This window comes from Chionomys nivalis, chromosome 7, assembly GCF_950005125.1.
Source record: "Chionomys nivalis chromosome 7, mChiNiv1.1, whole genome shotgun sequence".
Lineage (NCBI taxonomy): Eukaryota > Metazoa > Chordata > Mammalia > Rodentia > Cricetidae > Chionomys > Chionomys nivalis.
In genome coordinates, this window is record NC_080092.1 from 10,030,319 (window position 1) to 10,049,361 (window position 19,043).

The window sequence follows — 19,043 nt, forward strand, 5'->3', positions numbered from 1 at the left end:
GTTTTCCAATTGTACCAGTGTTTGGACAGGCTGTAGGTCAGCCAGCGGTGGCACAGAGGTGCTGCTGTTTTTCTTCTGCACATCAAGTCTGTGCTTCCATCTACGCCACACCACAAGGGCCAGACTGCTTGTCTTTAGGGCTCAGAGTCCTATCGTGTTCTTGAACCCAACCTCCACACACCTCAAAGAAAGATGTCGCCATGCCACCCAGAAGCAAATGTGAGCATCAGAGGAATGGCTTTATTGTCTTCTTGTTTCCTCAGTTCCACAGAGTTGAGCCCTTCTGGGGAGGAGGAACCAAACCATGTGGGACACAGCCACTCTGAAAGCAACCCACAGTTTACACACCAAGAAAGAAAAATCTAACAGAAAAATCCAACAACAACCCAAATGAATAACAGCCTATTGCAAGCTGGATCAGGTTCTGGGCTAAGGAAAGGAGTGGTCTAACATGGGTCATCTCCATTGAATGAAACCCCTCACCAATCCAGGAGCCATGTACCAACCAAGTGGTTACCTCGGAAAAGTGGGCTCTAGCTGGGCCTCCACCTGTCATGAACAGACTCACAGGACAGTCTGAGCCTTGGAATGAGTGAGAACATCCTCAGCTTGAAAAGCTAGGCCCAGGCCACCCCACTGAACAAACCTGAGAGGGTAGTTAGGTCCCAGGGACTGCTTGGGACAGTAAAGATGAACAGCTGCCTGCTTGTCCCTTGCAGTCAGAAGGGGTGCAAAGCCAAACACACTAGAAGGCACACTTCTCGGGAAATCCAGGGCCTGTAGGCAGAGACAGCCAAGGGAGGGCAAGAATCCACACAGGAACCTCCTCAGGATGAGGCCGGGAGCAGCTTTTCTAGGGCCTTCTTCTGTTTCTCTGTGGCCGAGGCTAAGGCCTCGGCCAGCTTTTCCGAGGGCATCATGTTGAGTACCTTAAGGGCAAATAGGAGCTGGTACTTGGCAGTGCTGACAAAGGCATTGCTCAGGAAGTTAGGAAAGCCTCCTACTCGATCCTTCTGGGTGTACAGTGGGACACGAACAAGGCCCAGCACCTGTGGGACAGAGGGCATGGGTGGGGCTGGGCTCTCCTTTCAGGGGTAGGACCCTGGCAGGGTCTGGCCAGGCATGGCTGGAGCAGAAGAGCCTATGCACTCCCCACCCTGTCTGCCAGCACTCATGATCCCTGGTATTTAGGATCCCTAAACCCCTTCCGCCAGAGTATCCATAAACCCTAAAAGCTTTCACATAACCTCTCATGAGACAACCCCAAACCCCACCACCTAGCCTTTTTGGTCTGTCCTCAGTTTCCCAAGCAGACCCTGACCGTCCCTTCTTTCCAGGGATCCCATGCCCCACTCCCAGGATTGACAACGGCAGGCAGCAAGGCAAATGTAAACAGCCCCAAGTCTCTCTTCCCACCCAGCGTGGCCAGGGTGAGGCCCCTGCGGGACACTTGTTACCCATCGTTGCCTTCTGTGGTGCCAGAGTCAAACCTCAGGAGTGGGAATGGGGGCGGGCCCCAGGCAGTGGTCCCACCTCCAGACCGTGGTCCCGCGAGTGCACAGCGCTAATCTCCACAGCATGCAGCTGCTCCAGTGTCAGCTGCCGTGCATACAGATGTGCCACCACGCGTTGTGGACCCTCAGTCAGGTGTGAGCTCAGGTAGTCAGCTTCGGTAAGGCGCAGGCCGCCCAGGCCCAGACCCAGCACACGGTTCAAGCCATCCTCCAGTGACCAGAAGCGCCGGTCCACAAAACCCCCGGGGAAGCCCAGCAGCCCGTCGAAGCGCATCTGCATCTGCAAGGTAAACCAGATCAGGGCGCGGGGTTCACAGGGCGCCCCAAGCCTGTGTCTGCCCGCTCGCCCACCCAGCTCCTCACCAGCACTGAGAACCGCATGGGAATACGACCGAAGAGCTGCCCGGGGTTGGCGGCATACAACATGGCGTGGCAAGAGTGGCTCCAGCCGGGTCCCAAGCGCATTGCTTCCTCCCGGCTGATCTGCTTCAGCTCCGGAACCGTCGTGGTCGACATCTTGATACGCTCCAGGCCCACCGCCCAAATGAGCATGCGCGACTCCGCCCACGACACACAGGCCCAATCCACGCGCATCCACGTGTATTGGCCCGCCCCCACCAATCCTGAGAGCCTGGGGCAGAACTCAGAAGACTGGAGCCCCAGGCAAGAGGGTGGCGTTTACCACCCTCCAAGGTGCACAGATGACCGCACCCACAGACCAGAAAACTATAATTCCCAAGATGCACCGCGCAGACGCCAGGTCATCTGAGTGAGATATATATACTGAGCATCTAGAGAGTCCCAGACATCCCTAATGGGACAGCTGCAAATCTTAATATCTACTTCATCTCTGAGGATGCAGATTTCCCCTTGTGCTTCGACCCCGAGCTTGTGGCTCCACCGTTGTTCTGTGAAACCATGCCATTAAAAATTTAAGCATCTAAGTGACCCCCTTTGCCCTCCTGCGGGACATCAGAAGTGCGGGGATGGGTGTAAGAACTGGGACAACCTGTCTGGTACCTGGAGGCTAAGATCACCAAATTGCTCAGGAGAGGTGGGCTAAATACCATGTCCAGCTTCACTCCAGGCAGAGCAAACAAAACAAATAGCAAAAAAAAAAAAAAAAAAACCTTTGCCTGTATACTACTCACTGCTCTTCTCACACAAGCAAATGAAGGTGGTACCAAAATCAGTCAGGAGTTACCAAAAGCCACTAAGTGTCCTGCCACCACACCAAGGACCAAACCTGCCCACGGTGCTGTGCCAGAACAAAGGCACACGCAGAATATTGCTGCATGATTTTATTACTATAAATATACAGTAAAAACAACCCCAAAACTAGCCAATCAGGGTCCATCAAATGATAGCACATGTGAGTCTGAAGTCTGCCTCCCACCTTCCAAAGTGCTGGCACCAGTACACGGCCAGAGGCCAGGGTGTTGGCAGGGGGGGGGGTGGGCATGCACATGCTGACATGTGTGCATTATGTGTGCGTTCAGCAGGAGAGGGCAGATGGATATGCAGACAAGGCTCTGTTCACAGAGACCAGGCCAGCCACTGCTAGAAAGGGGCAGAGCCAGAGCCAGAGCTCAAGCAACCCTGAGCCTAAAAGGGGGGCTCCAAGCATTGCTACAAGTTGTCACCTGGGTGAGTGGCAGGGCAGTTCCATACCTGCCCACCAGGTCAGCCGCACTGCCTAGGCACTTCTGTCCTAGGGCCACCCAGGGGCCTTTACCTTAGAAACAAAGTATCACAGCCTGGCAGTGGTGGCACACGCCTTTAATCCCAGCACTTGGGAGGCAGAGGCAGGCGGATCTCTGTGAGTTCGAGACCAGCCTGGTCTACAAGAGCTAGTTCCAGGACAGGCTCCAAAACCACAGAGAAACCCTGTCTCGAAAAACCAAAAAAAAAAGAAAAAAAAAAAAAAGAAAAAAAGAAACAAAATATCACTGGGGCACTGCTCCTAGGCTGGCTCGGACAGGAGCCTTAAGACAATTAACCAACGGGAAACAAAACAGGACGTGTAACTGCCGATGTCTGCTATGGAAGCTGCTCAGGCTCTTCCCTGGCAGGTGGTGGGCAGTGCTGCCCTGCAAGTGTGAACATCTTCATCTTGGAGGCTGTGAGGGAGGGAGTGAAGCGGGGCCTGTAAGGGGTCCTGGGTACCAACCACTGCAATGGCTGTCTTGTTAACACACTCTGACCACTGAGGTCTGCCCCAGCTGCCCCGGCTGTCAGAGGTCACTAGTAGGGAGTAGAGAACAGGACACACATGGGACAGGCAGACAGGCACCATTTCCTTCATCAACCGTAACCAGGGTTGCCCACCCTTCCCGAACTTCACTTCTTGGGTAGATTCTCTTCTGTTGGTTTAAGTGCTCAGAACACCAACCTTGGCAGTTGGAAGACCCTCTAGGGCCTATGGCCCATGGAGGAAGCTGCTGTCCTTCATCTTGTACCATTTACAAATATATCGACCATAGAAAGGAGGGTGTGTGGAAGAGCAGTCCACTGTGCAATTTCATCAAGGTTCACTATGGCCCCTCAAAGCCCAGAAGCCACATCAGGCGTGCAGACAGGAGAGGCCAGGGTCTCACTGGGCTCCAGGGAAGCCTCCTGGCAATTTTGGGGATATTGAGGGCTCTGTGCTACCAGCTGAGCCAGGCTCTCAGAGTGGGGTCAGCTCAGTAGCTCCAGGCTCAGAACTAGAGCCACTCAGCAGAGGCCAGGGGGAGGTGGTGGTGCCAAGGCTGTGTGGCGTCTCCATGGAGGTGGACCATCCTGTAGGGGGGATCAGAGGAAGGAGGGGTCATGATGGGCTGTTGGTCACACATCTGTTCCCATCAACCCAGAGCCTCGTGGGGGCAGGACCACCTAGCGCCCTCTACCTCGCAACCCAGGTACATGCCATCTAGCAGGAATAGATGCGACCTCACTGAAGGCTAGGGAATGGTATCTGTCTCCTACACTGAGACAGAGCACCCTTCAACACCAGGCAGCAGAGCTGCAGGCACAGGGTAGCTGTGGGTTGCTGGCCCGTGGGTCTCCTGCCCTGGACTACCATTCCTGGACCTCAGCAGCAGAGTCTGGCCAAGAGCTTTGCAGCTGGGTTAGCTGGAGTTCAGGCAGCTCGAGCAAGGGAAAGTGAGCAGATGGGAACAAAGCAAGGTGGTACTTGGGTTGCCTGAGCAAGCAGCTCCACTGGAGCAGAAAAAGCTTCCAGGGGTCCACTCTGTGATGCTGTGTGGTGTTATCCCAGGGAAACGGTATCTGCAGAAGCAGCGGTGACACAGACAAACCAATCCTACCCTCTTATTTTTTTTTTTTTTTGATTTTTTTCGAGACAGGGTTTCTCCATAGCTTTTTGGTTCCTGTCCTGGAACTAGCTCTTGTAGACCAGGCCTGCCTCTGCCTCCCGAGTGCTGGGATTAAAGGCGTGTGCCACCAGCGCCCGGCTTTTTTTTTCTTTATGGTGCAGTCCCCAGCTGTGACCTAAGGTTTAACTGCTGAAGTCCAACCTGAATTCCAACACAGCTGTCTCTTCCTCCTACAGAAGCTATAACGACAGCGCTGTTATTTCAGGAGCACAGCTTAAGGGGCACAAGAATGTTCTGAGAAAAAAATGAACCCAAACAAAAGCAAAGAAACCACACCAGGCCAGGTTCCCTAGCTGCAGTCTAGAGTCTGGACACCAGCTTGGCACTTCCCAGACAGACTGTTGAATCTGCCATGGTGCCATTCTTCTGGGGAACCTGACATGAAAGGCTACCAGCCTCTCTGTAAGAACCTTAGGAAGGCCGGGCAGTGCTGGCGCACGCCTTTAATCCCAGCACTCGGGAGGCAGAGACAGGTGGAACTCATTTGAGGCCAGTCTGGTCTACAAGAGCTAGTTCGAGGACAGGTTCCAAAAATAAACCCTGTCTTGAAAAACAAACAAACAAACAAACAAACAAACAAACAAACAAAAAGAACCTTAAGAAGAAAGAGTCCCCACCTTTGGGCCTAGCTTTCAGGGATGTTTCTGTAACCAGCAATCTAACAGGACTAAGAGTGGTGTGTGTGTGTGTGTGTGTGTGTGTGTGTGTGTGTGTGTGTGTGTGTGTGCGCGCGTGCTACTACAGAAGGCTCCAGAGACAAGATGGACAGGTTTTCAGGGGCAACGATGGTCTCAAGACAGGAAAGCTCAGCAGGGCACGAGAGAGTTGGATGCCAGAGAGGGGACAGAGGCCACAATGACAAGTGAAGAGAGGCATGAAGAAAGCCCTCTGGACAGAAAGCAATGGGGTTTGTCTTGAGACAGGGTTTCTCTGTGTAGCCCTCACTGCCTTGGAACTCAGATCTGCCTGCCTCTGCCTCCCAAGTGCTGGGATTAAAGGCTTGTGCCATCACACTGGCATTATTTTTTTAATGCTTACTTTTATTTCCATTTTATAGTATGAGTGTTTTGCCTGCATGTAACTCTGAAGTTGCATGCCTGGTACCCACAGATGCCAGAAGAGTGTTCCAATCCCTTGGAACTGGAGTTATAGTTGATTGTGAGCTGCCATGTGGGTGCTGGAAATTGAACCAGAGTATTCTGGAAAAGCAGTCAGTGCTCTTAAACACTGAACCTTCTCTCCAGCTCCACAGGACACAACAGACCTGGGAGGACACATGTTCCATAGACAGGAGCGTTGATGGGAATAGGTGATCTACAGTCTCCCATGGCTGGTACAAATTTGAACTACTGCTTAAAGCCAGGATGAATATTAAAGAGGGATGAATATTAAAGGCCTATTTGGGCTAGAGAACAAGTTTAAGGCCAGTCTAGGGAGTTAGTAAGACCTTGTCTCCAGGGACAGAGACCTGTAAAGAAGGCTGGGGATGTAGCTCAGTAGTAGAGTGCTTCCTACTTAGGTTTAATCCCCAGTACGAAATTTTTGTTTTTAAAAACCACAGTGAGACTACTGTATGCAGCCCCCAGGATGCTGGTCCACATATTCCTAGGCTTCCTGATCCTCCAACTCCTTCCTCCAACGACGGACAGGAACTCTAGAAGCCTGGGTTGAGTCACTGTTCAAACGACTCTACATTATTACTTTCAAAGAGCCTGGATGGGCACCTGTCTGAACGGGAGACTCTCTGGTTCCAAAGCCAGGACCCCAGGAAGCCACCTTTCAGACACAAAGGTGCAGCAGCCATCAGTGGGCTCTGGACTCTGACTCCAGAAAGACCTTGCAGGGGATTGGGCTCTTCTCTGCAGATACACCGCAGATACACCCAGTCAAGCCAGCAGAAGTATGGAGGAAAGGTCACGTACCAGCTTACTCCTCTATACCAACAGAGCAGGACTCAGGACCCAGGGCTGTGCAGAGAGGAGGGAGAGACAGATGGAGCTCAGTTAGCAGAAAGACATGGACTTTAGGGGCAGGGGCAGGAACTTTCTAGAAACAGACTGCCCACACATCGCCTGCTGAAACCAAGTAGTAAGTACAACGAGGACAGACCCTGGAGAGCTTTCTAGCCGAGAGAGACGTGTGTGTGAAGGCAGCAGGCACAGTCCTCTTGTGGCTATGGAGTCAGGCCTCAGGGTCATGGAGAGGAGCTGGCAGAGGCACCTGCTTTTTCAGTTTTTTTTTTTTTTTTTTTTTTTCCTGGCTTCTCGAGACAGGGTTTCACTGTAGTTTTAGAGCCTGGCCTGGAACCAGCTCTTGTAGACCAGGCTGGCCTCAAACTCACATAGATCCACCTGCCTCTGCCTCCCAAGCACTGGGATTAAAGGCGTGTGTCACCACCACTCGATTTCTTTTGTTTTTTGAGACAGGGTTTCTCTATGTAGCTCTAGCTGTCCTGGAACTTGCTCTATAGACCAGGCTGGCCTTGAACTCACAAAGATCCTCCTACCTCTGCCTCCCAAGTGCTAGGGTTAAAGGCGTGCGCCACCACCGCCCGGCTAACTTCCTCACTGTCTTATGAACTTTCCCCAGCCTCGTTTTCCCATCTCCAGGGGAACTGGATTCAGTGACTTCAGCTGCACCAGGAGGTGGTGGTGCCAGTGTCAGAAGTGAAGACACCAGCTGCATGTGTGCTCTTCACCAAGATGAAGATATGCAGCCTCCTCTGACAAGAGCCAGGAGAACAGACGGTAAATGTCATTGTGTAAGGAAAAACACGCAGGTGTAAAGCCACCATACAAACTCCTTCCCCACACCCCAGTGCTGAACACATCAATGGTAGCACCAACAAGATGTGCAGGAACAGCAAGCTGGCCTTCTGTCACGGGCAAGCCTCTACAGGGGTGGTTCTCGGAGAGCAGCTAGGATCCGGAAGCAGTCACCGTGCAGAACCCTCTCCAGCTGACTGCCTCCCTCCTACTTGGTACACTTAAACGAGGCCTACAGTTATCTCTGTGACCAGTCCTGATGTACTGCAGGCCACAGAGGGAATAAAGTATTCTGTGCTTTCAGGTCCACCTGCAGGAGCAAAGCTCATACTGGTAACTCAAGAGACCCAGGGACCTCCCCCAAATTCCTGCTTAGCCAAGCTTACAATAAAGATGGGTACTTGAGGTGCTTCCAAGGAACATACTGCAATTGTGCCCTTTAGGATATGCTGCTCCCAAACATGCTTCCGGTAAGATGACCCATAGCTACTCTCCCACACCTCACGGCCCATGTTCCCAATCAGCCTCTATGGGTCACGTCACATTCAGGAGACAGAGGCCCTTTTCATCAAAGGGTGTCACAATCACCCAGTACCAAGTAGCCCTGGAAAAGTGAGCAACACTGACCTCAGGGCCAAGCAGGGAGCAAAGGAGTTTCCCTGACACGTGGAGTAGCCCATCTCCTTAAGTGGCTGCTCTAAGAACCAGTCTCAGAAGGTGAAACAGCTGTTTATCAGGATTCTCAGGACCAAAGCAGTTGTAAGTTTGAGAGACCCACTTATAACCAAGATTTGGAGCCCCAAGTATGAACCCCAAGTGTAAAGCTGAGAACTTCATCCTAAAAGAACAGACAGCAGACGAACTAAGTGATAGCTTGTGCCTGAACCTTTAGAAAAGAACACTAAGTACCTAGCCCACTGCCTGTGGCCACACGCCCAGTGCTCTGGCCTGGCTGGAATGAGCTGCTGTACACCTGGGTAGTGGCCTAGGTAAGCCACAGGCATGGGCCACAGAGGAAGGCAGACTGTAGCCTCCGCAGAGCAAGACTGGCCTCCCTGGGCCTCCGCAGGCAGCAGCCAGAGAAAGGACTTAGTACTTTGGCAAATAGCTTGTCCTGCCTTCCTCAGTCCAAGTTCAGGGTGGGAAAGAACCCTAGGGCTGCAAGAAGGCAGAAGGCAGACTAAGCCTGGCTGAGTCCTGGGCCGGCTTAGCAGAGTACAGCTCAGAGTCAGAGAGATGCCCTGGACTCTGAAGGGACACAACATGTCTCACTCGAAACTCCCCTTTCCTTCCCTTACCCTCAGAGACAGAGGTAGGCTCTGCCCAAATGTCTATACGAGACTTGGTGCCATTACCTGGTAGGTAAATGTCGGCAGGAGGGACTGGTTGGCTGCAACCATGGTGCTGGGGGCTGCCATCCTGCAGGACATCATCAATAGAGGGCACTCGGCTCCCTGCAGCAGGTAGAGGAGAGAGATGAGGACGCACAGGCAGGGCCAGGTCCCTGTGGTCCACTCTGACCGCAGGGACTCCAGGGACCACAGTGAGGAGCACATCCATGAGGTGGGAAGGTTTCTTTCTTTCTTTCATTTCAAAAACAATCTGGCTGGGGCCAGGTGGTAACTGTCTTTTGCTTTTCCTTGAAACTGAGCAGTAAGGAGTGGCCCCATGACCCTGAGTGGTGGTGGGCTGTAGGGCAGACTTCTGAAGCAGCCCTGAGAACCATGGCTACTTTTGCCCCACACAATTCCTCAACAGCTTGAGCCTGCATTCCTGATTCCTGTTTCCTATAGGTGACTCTTCTGCCTAGGTAAAGAACTCTCAGAGGGTGGGAGGAGCCTAGGCACTAGGTGGGAAGCTGAGGTCCTCCCTGCCTGAGATAGAAGACAGAAATACAAGGTCAGGCTAGAGTGGCTAAAGACACAGCACATTGCCTCACAAGGGCCACTTTCCTCACTCCCAGGGTGCCAGCCCCCTGCAAGTGGACCTCATGGGGGAACCTCTCAGCAGGGCACGACACAGCAGCTGCACGGATTGAGTAAGACATCACCATTCTGCCGGGCGATGGTGGCGCACGCCTTTAATCCCAGCACTCGGGAGGCAGAGGCAGGCGGATCTCTGTGAGTTTGAGACCAGCCTGGTCTACAGAGCTAGTTCCAGGACAGGCTCCAAAGCCACAGAGAAACCCTGTCTCGAAAAACAAACAAACAAACAAACAAACAAACAAACAAACAAACAAAAAGACATCACCATTCTCTGGACCTCACTGCCAGTTACAGCCATGTCCTAGTCAAGTGGTTTTGGACATTCCCTAGATGTCAGTCCTGAACCTTGCTTTACTTTTCTGTCCAGCCGTGACATGATAAGGATTAAGCAGAGGCAGGCCTGGGGGCTCCTTACCACCTGACATGTCCAGCAAGAGGAGTGGGGGAGGGCTGGAGAGATGGCTCAGAGGTTAAGAGCATTGCCTGCTCTTCTAAAGGTCCTGAGTTCAATTCCCAGCAACCACATGGTGACTCACAACCATCTATAATGAGGTCTGGTGCCCTCTTCTGGCCTTCAGACATACACAAAGACAGAATATTGTATACACAATAAATAAATAAATATTTAAAAAAAAGAGGAGTGGGGGAAGCCAAGTCTCCTAGGCTACCCATTAAGCCCTCCACTATAGAGAGGTAAGGAGATATCAGCTGTCCTCAATTTGTCAGGAAAAGAGATAGTAAGGCAACTTCAGAACACACCATGACAAATAACTCGCACACCCGGGCAGTCCTTCCTGAACACACATGAGGTGCTGGCCAGTGACACAATGCCCTTACCACCACCCCTGCACACTGACCGTTCAGGTCTCTGAAGGTAAGAGCTGGGGCAGAAGACTGTCCCTAGCCAGGACCCAAAGTTTATCAAGGGTGTGAGGACAGACCTGGAGAAGGGGCTCACCTTGCTTTAGGGATGGCTCATCCACCTCCTCTGTTCCAAAACTCTAGGAGACAAAGAGGAAAAGCTCTTGTGCAAACATCCTCAGACCAAAGGGGCCAAATTCCTGAGACTAGGCTAAGGGCAGTGGGCGGCAGCTGCCACCCAGGACACAAGGATGTCACTGGAGGCTAGGTATCACATGTGGTCTTGCTTATAAACCCTCAAAGTGACTCCTCCACAGGGCACCATAGTCAAGGACACTGACTTGTCTGCTGTAACATCACCATCACATTGTGGCAGTGCTTAGAGGCCCAGCCAGGGTCTCACCAGAAGCAAGCCTCACCTCAGGGGAGCTGCTCTCCCGCAGCGCAAGTTCCACACTGCTCGGTGGGAGAGGAGCATCCGAGTCCTCTGAAAGCTTCTCCTCGTCCTCCTCGTGGATGGGGGATGATGGAGACCGCAGGGTGCTGGAGAGGAAGGAGGTAGTGCTGTAGAACGGCTACATTAGGAACACAATCCTGCCAAAGCCACACTGGGCCAGCAGCCTTTGCATATGCATACCTGGAGGTCTTTGGGGAGAGGTGGCATCTCTGCACAGATTCAAAAACACAGACCTGACCAACAGAGGCTCCCCTAGGAGAGGTGAACTTCAGCACAGGCCTGAACAACCAGAGAAGTGGACCTGCCCAACAACCTCCCACCCCCACAGATACCAGCACAGGCCTAACAGCCTGACACTAGAAGGGACACACTGAGCCCAGGCAAACAGCAGAAGGGACTGTATGTCTCTGGAGTTGTTCTGCCATGTATTCATAGTATAGGGGCCTGGGCAGCTTGCAGAACACATACTTTCTTTTACTTGGCTCCTTAAGGAAGTCAGCACAGTCAGACTGGCCACCCCATGCTAGTCTCCAAGTGAGCAAGCCTGACTCTTGGCCAGCCTGAGGAATGTGCTACTAGAGAGGACCCTTGTGGTACCAAAGATGAAGGTGCAGCTCTGCAGCAGAGAGAGCACGGGGCTGGCATGCACACGGCCCTCAGCTCTGCAGCAAAGAGAGCACGGGGCTGGCATGCACACGGCCCTCGGACAAACTCCAGAAACAACCAGATACACAAAATCCAACTCTGACAGATTAATAACTAGGGCAGAGAAAAGCACAAAAAGTTGTACTCCAAACACCAAATCATCCAGTCATTAAAAGATTCAAGTTTGCAAAAGAAATATAGCTCACGGGCTGGAGAGATGGCTCAGAGGTTAAGAGCACTGACTACTCTTCCAGAGGTCCTGAGTTCAATTCCCAGCAACCAAATGATGGCTCACAACCATCTGTAATGAGATCTGGCGCCCTCTTCTGGTGTGTGGGCACACATGGAAGCAGAATATTGTACACATAATAATTTTTTTTTTAAAAAAAAAGAAATATAGCTCATAGTGGTGACATATGCCTATAACCCCAGCACTAAGGAGGTAGAAGCAGGAGGATCAGGGCTTCTAGGGCAGCCAGTCTAGGTTGCATGAGAGTATCTCACAAGAACCAAAAGTAATAAAACTGCCAGGCACGGTGGCGCACGCCTTTAATCCCAGCACTCAGGAGGCAGAGGCTACAGAGCTAGTTCCAGGACATCCAAGGATACACAGAGAAACCCTGCCTTACATAAATGAACTAAAGCCGGGCGGTGGTGGCGCATGCCTTTATTCCCAGCACTCGGGAGGCAGAGGCAGGCGGATCTCAGTGAGTTCGAGGCCAGCCTGGTCTATGAGAGCTAGTTCCAGGACAGGAACCAAATGCTACGGAGAAACCCTGTCTCGAAAACCCCAAAAAAATAAAAAATAAACGAACTAAATAAAATACATACATATATATGTATATATGTATGTAATGGTCTTGGACATTCCGTAGATGTCAGTCCTGAACCTTGCTTTACTTTTCTGTCCAGCAGTGGCACGATAAGGACTAAGCAGAGGCAGGCCTGGGGGCTCCTTACCACCCGACATGTCCAGCAAGAGGAGTGGGGGAGGGCTGGAGAGATGGCTCAGCGGTTGTCTTGGGGGCACTAGGAGCCTCAGCCCAGCACCGTTCCTGATGTACTGTTCTGCTCAGTGTTGCTGGCTGTCATCAACTAGAGAAGGGTCTGACCTGTTGCTGGACATTTTGAGTCCCAGTGATCATGCATCATGAAGTTCTGTAAAACCCACCAATAAACCTCGCCAGTCTCTCACATGCACACATAAGTAGCCGCACGGCCAGCAGAAAACACCCTTTTACTCAATGTGATAACACACCTCACCAAGGCAGACTGGGCACTGGCCTCACCTGTCCGGAGATTTACTCTGTGGCTTTCCCTTCTGTAGGCCGCTTTCTATGATTCGATCGAGTCCAGCGAGAGGACAGCTGGCCTGGGACAGACCATCCGAGATGCCTGAGTAGGTGATTTCCTCATAGAGGGGAGCTGATGGGATAGCCGGGGAGACAGCCCGTAGACCATTGAGTGCCTCGAGTAAGGAGATGGGCTCATAGCCAGGTGGGACACTGTCAGAATTCTGTGGGGACAAAGCCAATGAGGAGGGCCCAGCCAGGCTTCTTGCCCACAGCCATGAAGCCCCAGAAATGGAACATTCTCCTCCCCAGACTTGCTTTGCTGACTGTGTCTTGCTCATGCCACCTTCCAGGGACTCAAGCCCCAATTCCTGTCAAAAGCTACCTTGCAAAGTAGAAGCTATCCTGTTGAAGAGTCCCTCAGCCACCAGCTTCAGCACACACCCAATACCCAGATGATCAGCAAGGCCCACAAAAGCCACTGTCTCCATCATTGCCAAGCCCTTACACAGCTGCTGTTCCCAGCTTGCAGAGGTCAAAGTGTGAGGGGTTAGTGACAGCAAGAGAACTCAGGAGCAGGCAGAGCAGAGCCATGCCAGAGGCAGGAGAGCGTTGCCAGTGCTGCCCTGGGCCAGGAGAATGCGGCCTCCGGGGACCCCAAGCAGGGTGTCAGTAGGAGCGTGGCTACCATAGCCCCGCATCAGGAATAGATGGATTTGGCAGGGGTAAGGGAGAAGGAACGTGCCCAGCTTCCAGAGAAGAACAGTCAGGCCATGGAGTGCTGTAGGATTATGCTGTATTGCTCCCATAGGCTCTCACAAACCAAGTTAGAGGAGCAGGGCTCCTAAGTGCTTCCTATAGGAAGCTCTGGCCTGCCCGCCCTTGGCGCTGTGGATAACAGGATGGGGCGGCACCCCTAGGGAACGTGGTATGCACCAGACTGGTGGTGGGTCTTACTCCTCTGGCTAACTCTCACCTACTCCCACATGCCTTCAACTTAAAGATGAACCAAGCTCCTCCCCCAGTTACAGTAGTTACATTAGCTCTCAACAGGCTCCTGCCAGGCCAGCAAGCCTCCAGGAAGAGGTCCAGCCTGGCTGCTACCTGACTTTTGATCTCCCTGTCTGATCCCGGGGGTGCAGGGAAAATGTCAGAAAACCAGAGTCCTTGGCCCGAAGAGTCAAACTTGAAGATATAGCCAGCCAGGGGTGCAAGACGGACAAGCATGCCGGGGGTGGGGGGGGGAACATGTGCAAAAAGGAGCAGCGAATACCAGTTCCACCTTCAACATCCATTCCACTGCCAGCAAGAAAAAAAAGGGAAACAGGGCACTCAGAAGCCATGGCGAGCAAAGCTGGCGAGAAGGGCAGTGCCTGAGGTTGGCCACCACCTGGCACCAACACCAAAGAACTGGCTTTGCGCCAACAGACCTTCGGCTTTGCTTGGTCCACAAAACTCCCTTCCTGGGCAGGGGCACCGGGACTAGGAGAGCGGATTTGACAAAGTGTGTTAAACAGAGTAGCTGGGGTTAAAATGACCTCCCACACTTACTGGTTTCAAAAACAGGGTCTGGGGCAAAAAAGAGAGCTATATGACCAAACACACTTACTGTTTCCCTTTTAGGTTTCTTGCTGGCCAGGGAGGCAGGGTGCGACTTTGATTTTTTAAAGGGACACTGTCAAAATAAAAATCACATGTTTTACAACTTCTACCTCCACATGGCATGGGGACTGGTGGGCGAGGCGGGCCTCTGGTTTACTGCCCTCCATGCACGCCCAGGAATTCTATAACTATGGTTGACCTTAAGACCACACTCAACACAAGAAGAATTCTGCATGAGGCCCTGTGCAGGCTGCCTGCACATCAATACCCAGTTCCTGGGAGCCCTGTAGTGTGCCCACTCAGAGAGGAGCCTAACCTCAGCCCAGCCTATTCATGGTCTGGGGCTCCGGCCAAGGTGACCTGAGAGTGGCTAGGCTCTCAGGCTCGCCATTACCCTAATGATTCTCTGGAGACCACATTTGGGCACTTCACAGGGCAGGTGGCAGAGAACAAGAACCCACTAACAACTTAAGTACTTCGAACCCTGCAAAAGGCAGGTGGTTCCCAGGTAGATTAGAGTTCCTGGCTAATTACAAATCAAGATTATACCCACCCAGTAACTGGCTCATTCAGGATAAGAGGGCCAACAGGAAGGGACCTATCTGTCCCTCAACCACCAGGACAGAAACAACAAGCAGCCCCACACTGCTGAGCATGAATGGGGTCTCTGCGACACTCAGATTCCTGCTTTCACTGGGCATTCCCACCTCAGGCCGTCTCTCCTGCAGCCAGCAAGCACACGGTTGGCGAGTGTCCTAGTACGCTAGAAGGCACAGGTGTCTCAGCAGCCCTTGTGTGTGTGGCAGGGGATGACCCACCGGAGTGGGGATTCTACACCTCGAGTCCAGGTGTCTGAGCACAACCTCAGTTTTTGAAAAAAAAAAAAAAAAAGCCAAAAATCTGCATTTCATGGGTCCTTTTAAATGTTGACAAAAGGCAGTTACAGTGGTACACGTCTTTAATTCCAGCACTCAGCAACCAGAGACAGGCCGAACTCATCAGTTCAAGGCCATCCTGGTCTACAGAGTTAAGTTCCAGTACATTCAGCACTACACAGACAAACTCTGTCTCAGAAAGATAAATCAAACAAAAATGTTGGCCCAGTTTTCAGAAATCTACTGTGAGAGTGCATCGCATCTGGGGAACTTGCTAATTGTAAATAAATAAAGCAGACCTTCCAGGAACAAAGGCTATGCCCCCTGGATGTCAGGCCACAGGGCTTATTGCTCTTTCCTCTTAAAGTGGAGGCAAGACTTTCAAAAGTCTGTGGTCCCTGCAACAGATAACATGGGAACCCAAGAAGGCCCTGGCCAAGACTGGGCTCTCCCTCGCTCTCTAACTGCTGCAGCTTTCTGCAGACTTCCACCCATTTCTAGGCATCTCTCCCTCTCTCTGAGCACTTCTGCCTGAGTCTTATCTCTTCATTTATGTCTTGCTCTTTCCATCCTTTAATTGACAAGACCTTTCTGGTCTGCCTGAAGCAAAATCTACATAGACAGTGGGTCTACGGAGAGAGCCTCCAGACTGAGGCTGAAGCCAGCCCACAGGCAGTAACATATAGGTGCCCTCCAGACAGTGTCGCCTAAAGCAACAGTGGAAATGCTGGCAAACATTCAGCTCAGAGGTCCCACCCTTGCCCAGCAGAGCCTGGTCCCGATTAATACCTCATAGGCTGCAGTGGGAGCTATGCCTGCCTAGCAGGCAAGATGAAGAGGAAAGGCACTTACAGAGTGCTCATCATGGTCCACACTCTGGGCCAAGACAGGGCTGAAGGAGATGGGCGACAGGGCCCCTGGCTTCTTCCGAACAGCCCGGATCTGCAGGAGAGCTCGGAATGCTGTGGCAGAAAGAGAGAGAGAGAGAGACATCTGAACAAGGACAGAGTCTTCAGAGGCATGGGTGGACAGTCTAGACTATGGACACTGCCGCTCACAGTGCCCAGGAACAAGGAACATGTTTCCAAATCAGAGGTGGAGGAGATCCTTAGCAGATGGGAGTCCTGGGCAGCTAAAGATCAACAGCTGTTTAAGGACCTCTGCTTAAGTCACAGAGGCTGTGGCCACCACTCACGGACCACAGAGATCTCCTGACTACAGGCTCCTGCCTGTGAGTTCTTCAGAAGGCAGAACAGGAGCAGGGAAGTGCAATGTCTATCACAGAGACAACTGACATCACTAGTTATACAGCAGAAAGGACAAATTAGGACAGAGGTCATCTCCTAGTGCCAGTTCTACCCACAAGAGCGGCCCAGCAGGAAACCAGGCTACATTCCTTAGACACAGTGAGTAGAGGTGAAGCCATGAACCTGTGACAAATGTGCCACAAGTCAGGAGCCTGCACCCTGAAGAATCAGCAGGCACAGGACACTGGCACTTCTAGCCACATCTGCATTTTTCAGTAGGATTCCCACTCTCTCTGAAGGACAGGCCAGTGACACCTTGGTCTGTGATGGGAACCTTCCGTCTCCACCTCCTATTTGAGGACCCTAACTTGAAGTCATGGCACACATGAAGATTTCAGAGGCCCAGTGGCAAGTCCTGGTTCCTGCAGTAAGTTCTGGTACATTCTAGGTCCTACACCAGGGCCCTTTCTTCCCAGTCTTCCGACCTCAGCCTTACACAAAGCAGCTATCCTGACCATAACCCATCACTTTTATGGTTTGTTCTGCAGCTTCCCATCTGCTTCCAGCACTGGACACAAAAACACACAGCTATCAGGGCGGTGGTGGCTCACACCTTTAATCCCAGCACTAGGGAGGCAGAGGCAGGCGGATTTCTGTGAGTTCGAGGCCAGCCTGGTCTACAAAGTGAGTTCCAGGGCAGGCTCCAAAGCTACACAAAGAAACCCTGTCTCGAAAAACAACAAAAAAAAACAAACAAGCCCACACACAGCCTGTGTGCCCTGTTCATCTGGGGTTCCTACAACAGCCTCATGTCTCCACAACCATCCATACGTGGATACACAGCAGCTAGGTGAGGAAGGCTACGCATTGAGGGGTGGAACTGAAGTCATGCTCTCTATATACAGTCTAGCCTAGGGCACATACTTGCTCTAGCCCTGTCTGACCTCTGGATCCCACCAACACTACCAGAATACTCCAGGACACGACAAACTGGGTAGAGGTGCTCAGCTTCACTAGCAGGGAAAATTTGCCCAGGCTGAGGCCTGTAGTGAGGTCTTGGGACACCCTAAGCAGCTCTGTGTATTCAGGACGGTAGGTTCACAAAGGGACACCCTAAGCAGCTGTGCATTCAGGACGGTAGGTTCACAAAGGGACACCCTAAGCAGCTGTGTATTCAGGACGGTAGGTTCACAAAGGGGTAGTGCTGAAAGGATTGTTCCAGAAAGATGCAGGTCCTGGCCACCCTGTTCACTGGGTACCACCCTGTTCACTGGGGACCACGTATGGAAGAAAAGGACCTCTCCTTTGTCACAAGTGGGCACCAAACCTGCAGAAATCTAGGCTGGAACACTGTCTACTTTCCTTGAAAAAAGAGCTATGAACCGCCCAAGCCAGTCCCACCTATGGTCCCCTGTCCTACCTAGGCTAGGTCTCCCCTGGACACTGAGAAACCCAGACTAGGTACTATATTGTCCTTGTCTGTATATGCAACCTGTCTTGTGACCCAATGGAACTGCCACAGTGCAAACTCACACATTAGATGGACACACATCCAACTCTTAGGGGACAGTGACTATGGTGGGCTGCTTTCAGACAATGGGATCAAGAGCAGTAGCCGAACCCCCCATTTCCGAATGAAGAAGCCATTTCTGATACTTTATAGCCATGAGCTAAATGTTGGCAGACAACCTGACCACCACCCAACACAATTTTCTGCTTTTGACTCACTGTAAGATTTTCAAAAATAGTTCCTACGAAACCTTAACAATAGATTTTGTTCAGAGCTGAATCTGCCTTGGAGCACTTCTTTGTCTTTTAGCTTTCCCTGTCCTGGAGACAGAAGGATCAACATCATGCCTTGCATGAAAAACTCATGGAGGCCGGGCGGTGGTGGCGCACGCCTTTAATCCCAGCACTCGGGAGGCAGAGGCAGGCGGATCTCTGTGAGTTCGAGGCCAGCCTGGTCTACAAGAGCTAGTTCCGGGACAGGCACCAAAGCTACAGAGAAACCCTGTCTCGAAAAACCAAAAAAAAAAAAAAAAAAAAAAACAACAACAAAAACTCATGGAGTTTCTATTCTTGTGCAATAGGGAGTGGTGGTCCCCAGACTGGATCCTGCATCTTCCACAACAGGGCCCCGGGTAATGCTCACGCAGCCGGCAGATGGGGCAGTTGTTGGCCTGGTACCGCAGTGTGTCAGCACAGGAAGTGCAAAGGCACAGGTGGCGGCAGGGCAGGATCAGCGTGTCCCGCAGGTCTGACAGGCACACCACACACTCACTGCTGTTGTCACTGTTCTCGTCATCGGAAGGCTGTGGAGACAAGGGCCTGTGTGTCAGTGGCTTCACAAGAGCCTGAAGGTGGGCCGATGCTGCCTGGAGCAGGCCCCCCTGTGTTTCCGTGTGGCACCATCCCCAGGGACT

The 19,043-nt window shown here is 52.1% G+C and overlaps 2 protein-coding genes across 5 annotated transcripts in view; both read right to left on the reverse strand.

Annotated features, from left to right (window-relative positions):
• Window positions 1-213: 213 nt before the first annotated feature.
• Nudt16l1 (nudix hydrolase 16 like 1) lies at window positions 214-2,650 on the reverse strand. Its single transcript, XM_057773488.1, has 3 exons — window positions 1,878-2,650; window positions 1,534-1,794; window positions 214-1,049 (listed from the first exon to the last, which is right to left on the reverse strand). Exons 1-3 carry the CDS (start codon window positions 2,106-2,108, stop codon window positions 828-830), a joined length of 714 nt encoding a protein of 237 aa, XP_057629471.1. The 5' UTR covers window positions 2,109-2,650; the 3' UTR covers window positions 214-827.
• Window positions 2,651-2,800: 150 nt separating this feature from the next.
• Window positions 2,801-19,043, reverse strand: part of Mgrn1 (mahogunin ring finger 1) — a 49,201-nt gene continuing 32,958 nt past the window's right edge. Inside the window, exons 10-18 of one of the 4 annotated variants that reach the window (XM_057773486.1) lie at window positions 18,773-18,932; window positions 16,226-16,335; window positions 14,506-14,571; window positions 12,894-13,120; window positions 10,922-11,045; window positions 10,600-10,642; window positions 9,012-9,110; window positions 6,814-6,858; window positions 4,156-4,295 (exon numbers count right to left, since the gene is read on the reverse strand). In XM_057773486.1, the coding sequence (XP_057629469.1) occupies window positions 6,818-6,858; window positions 9,012-9,110; window positions 10,600-10,642; window positions 10,922-11,045; window positions 12,894-13,120; window positions 14,506-14,571; window positions 16,226-16,335; window positions 18,773-18,932 (870 nt within the window). In that variant the 3' untranslated portion in view covers window positions 4,156-4,295; window positions 6,814-6,817. Of the gene's footprint in view, window positions 4,296-6,813; window positions 6,859-9,011; window positions 9,111-10,599; window positions 10,643-10,921; window positions 11,046-12,893; window positions 13,121-14,505; window positions 14,572-16,225; window positions 16,336-18,772; window positions 18,933-19,043 lie in introns of all 4 variants that reach the window. The other 3 variants (XM_057773484.1, XM_057773487.1, XM_057773485.1) reach the window with 3 other exon arrangements.